General features: G+C 52.9%; 1 protein-coding gene across 1 annotated transcript; it reads left to right on the forward strand.

Annotated features, from left to right (window-relative positions):
- On the forward strand, positions 1-762 carry ETH_00012800 (uncharacterized protein; the record flags this gene model as incomplete). Its single annotated transcript, XM_013379461.1, has 1 exon — positions 1-762. A coding segment is annotated over one exon (762 nt), but the record flags the coding sequence as incomplete, so codon positions are not given.
- Between the last annotated feature and the right edge of the window lie 751 nt (positions 763-1,513).

Below are 1,513 nucleotides of genomic sequence, written 5' to 3' on the forward strand. Positions count from 1 at the left end.
ATGGCTGAGTGCTGCAGGGGAGAGCGCCGGGAGATGGAGGCGGAGGAGCGGCGGAGTCGCGCGGTGTACATACAGCAGCAGCAGGAAAAAGTAGAGCTGCCGCAGATGGCCTGGGAGGATGCTTTTGGCCAGTTGCTGCGGCAGCAGCAGCAGCAAAAGCAGCAGCTGCTGCTCCTGCTGCAGCGCAGCCGCCTGCTGGTCTCTCGCCTCCACGCCTGGTGCTGCAGAGCGAGGCAGCAGCTGCAGCAGCAGGCCTTTGCTGCTCTGCTGCAGTTCTCACGAGCAGTAGCAGCAGCGCTGCAGCGGCAGCGGGCTGCTGGGCTGCTGCAGCGAGCCTGGCGGCGCCACCAGCAGCGGGAACAGCGGCGGCGGCAGCAGCAGCAGCAGCAGCAGCAGCGGAGGCAGCAGGCTGCATCGAAACTCGCGGCCTTGTGCGAGGGTTTTGTCTTCCCTGCCCAGCAAAGAGCCTTGCTGCTGCTGGCGATGCAGCAGCTGCAGCAGCACGCAGCAGCCCGCAGGCGCCTTGCTGCTGCTGCAGCCACCCGCATAGCAGCCGCGTGGAGAGCCTACGCTGCTAGGAAGACTTTCACGCAGCAGCGGCTGCTGCTACTGCTGCTGCTGCCGCAGAACGAGCAGCACAGAAAACGCATGCTTCAGCTGCAGGCTTGCTGGAGAGGAGCAGCAGCAAGGCAGCGCCTGCGGCGCAGTGGCTTGCTGCTGCCCTGCGAGAAGGAGCAGCACCAGAAAGCAGCAAAGATACAGGTGCGGCAGCAGAAGCTGCTGCTGTGGGGCCCCAGGTGTCTGTACACCCCAGAGAAACGCAGGCGCTGCTTTCTAGGCGCATTCATCTGCTGTCTGTTTGTTTCTTTCTGCCACAAATGCATTAAGGAGTTTACCATTATTATCATGGATTATTTACTATTCTATTTGTTTTATTACTTCATTTCCTCCTCATTTGTGACCACTATTTGGTTTAAAATATTCTATTTCACCTCGCCTTTTTCCAACTTCTGCTGCACTCGGCCCAAAGCCATGCATCCGCAAGAAATATAAATAAGTATATTTATTCCGAACATTTAATTTATTGTAAATTTATGCATTTTATTTGCTGCAGACTTCTGCAGCAAAAAAATGCTGCAGTGCTTTGCATGCGCAGTGTGCATTCGTGTGTCTGTACACCTGCTTTCGTGTTGCAAAGATATTTCCAAAAATTCAATTTGTGCATTAAACCCCCAAAGCCTCAAAAATATGTATTTTAGACTTATGCAAAAGCCCATTTGAATGCAATAAGTGATTAAATATATCATTTTAGACTTAAAATCCGACAAGGGCGCTCAATTCGCTGCGAAGTATTTTTGCTGCCCTGCTGCGGCTCAACTATAATGGGGTGTACGTACACCGGAAACACGCCGCGGCTTCTAGCTCAGTTTCCGGTGTACGTACACCGCAATCTCGGCAAGCCGAAATGCAAAAATAGAAACTCTTTTGCAAAATAAATATATTTTTGACAACT

This window comes from Eimeria tenella, genomic scaffold, assembly GCF_000499545.2.
Source record: "Eimeria tenella Houghton genomic scaffold, Eth_scaff323, whole genome shotgun sequence".
NCBI lineage: Eukaryota > Apicomplexa > Conoidasida > Eucoccidiorida > Eimeriidae > Eimeria > Eimeria tenella.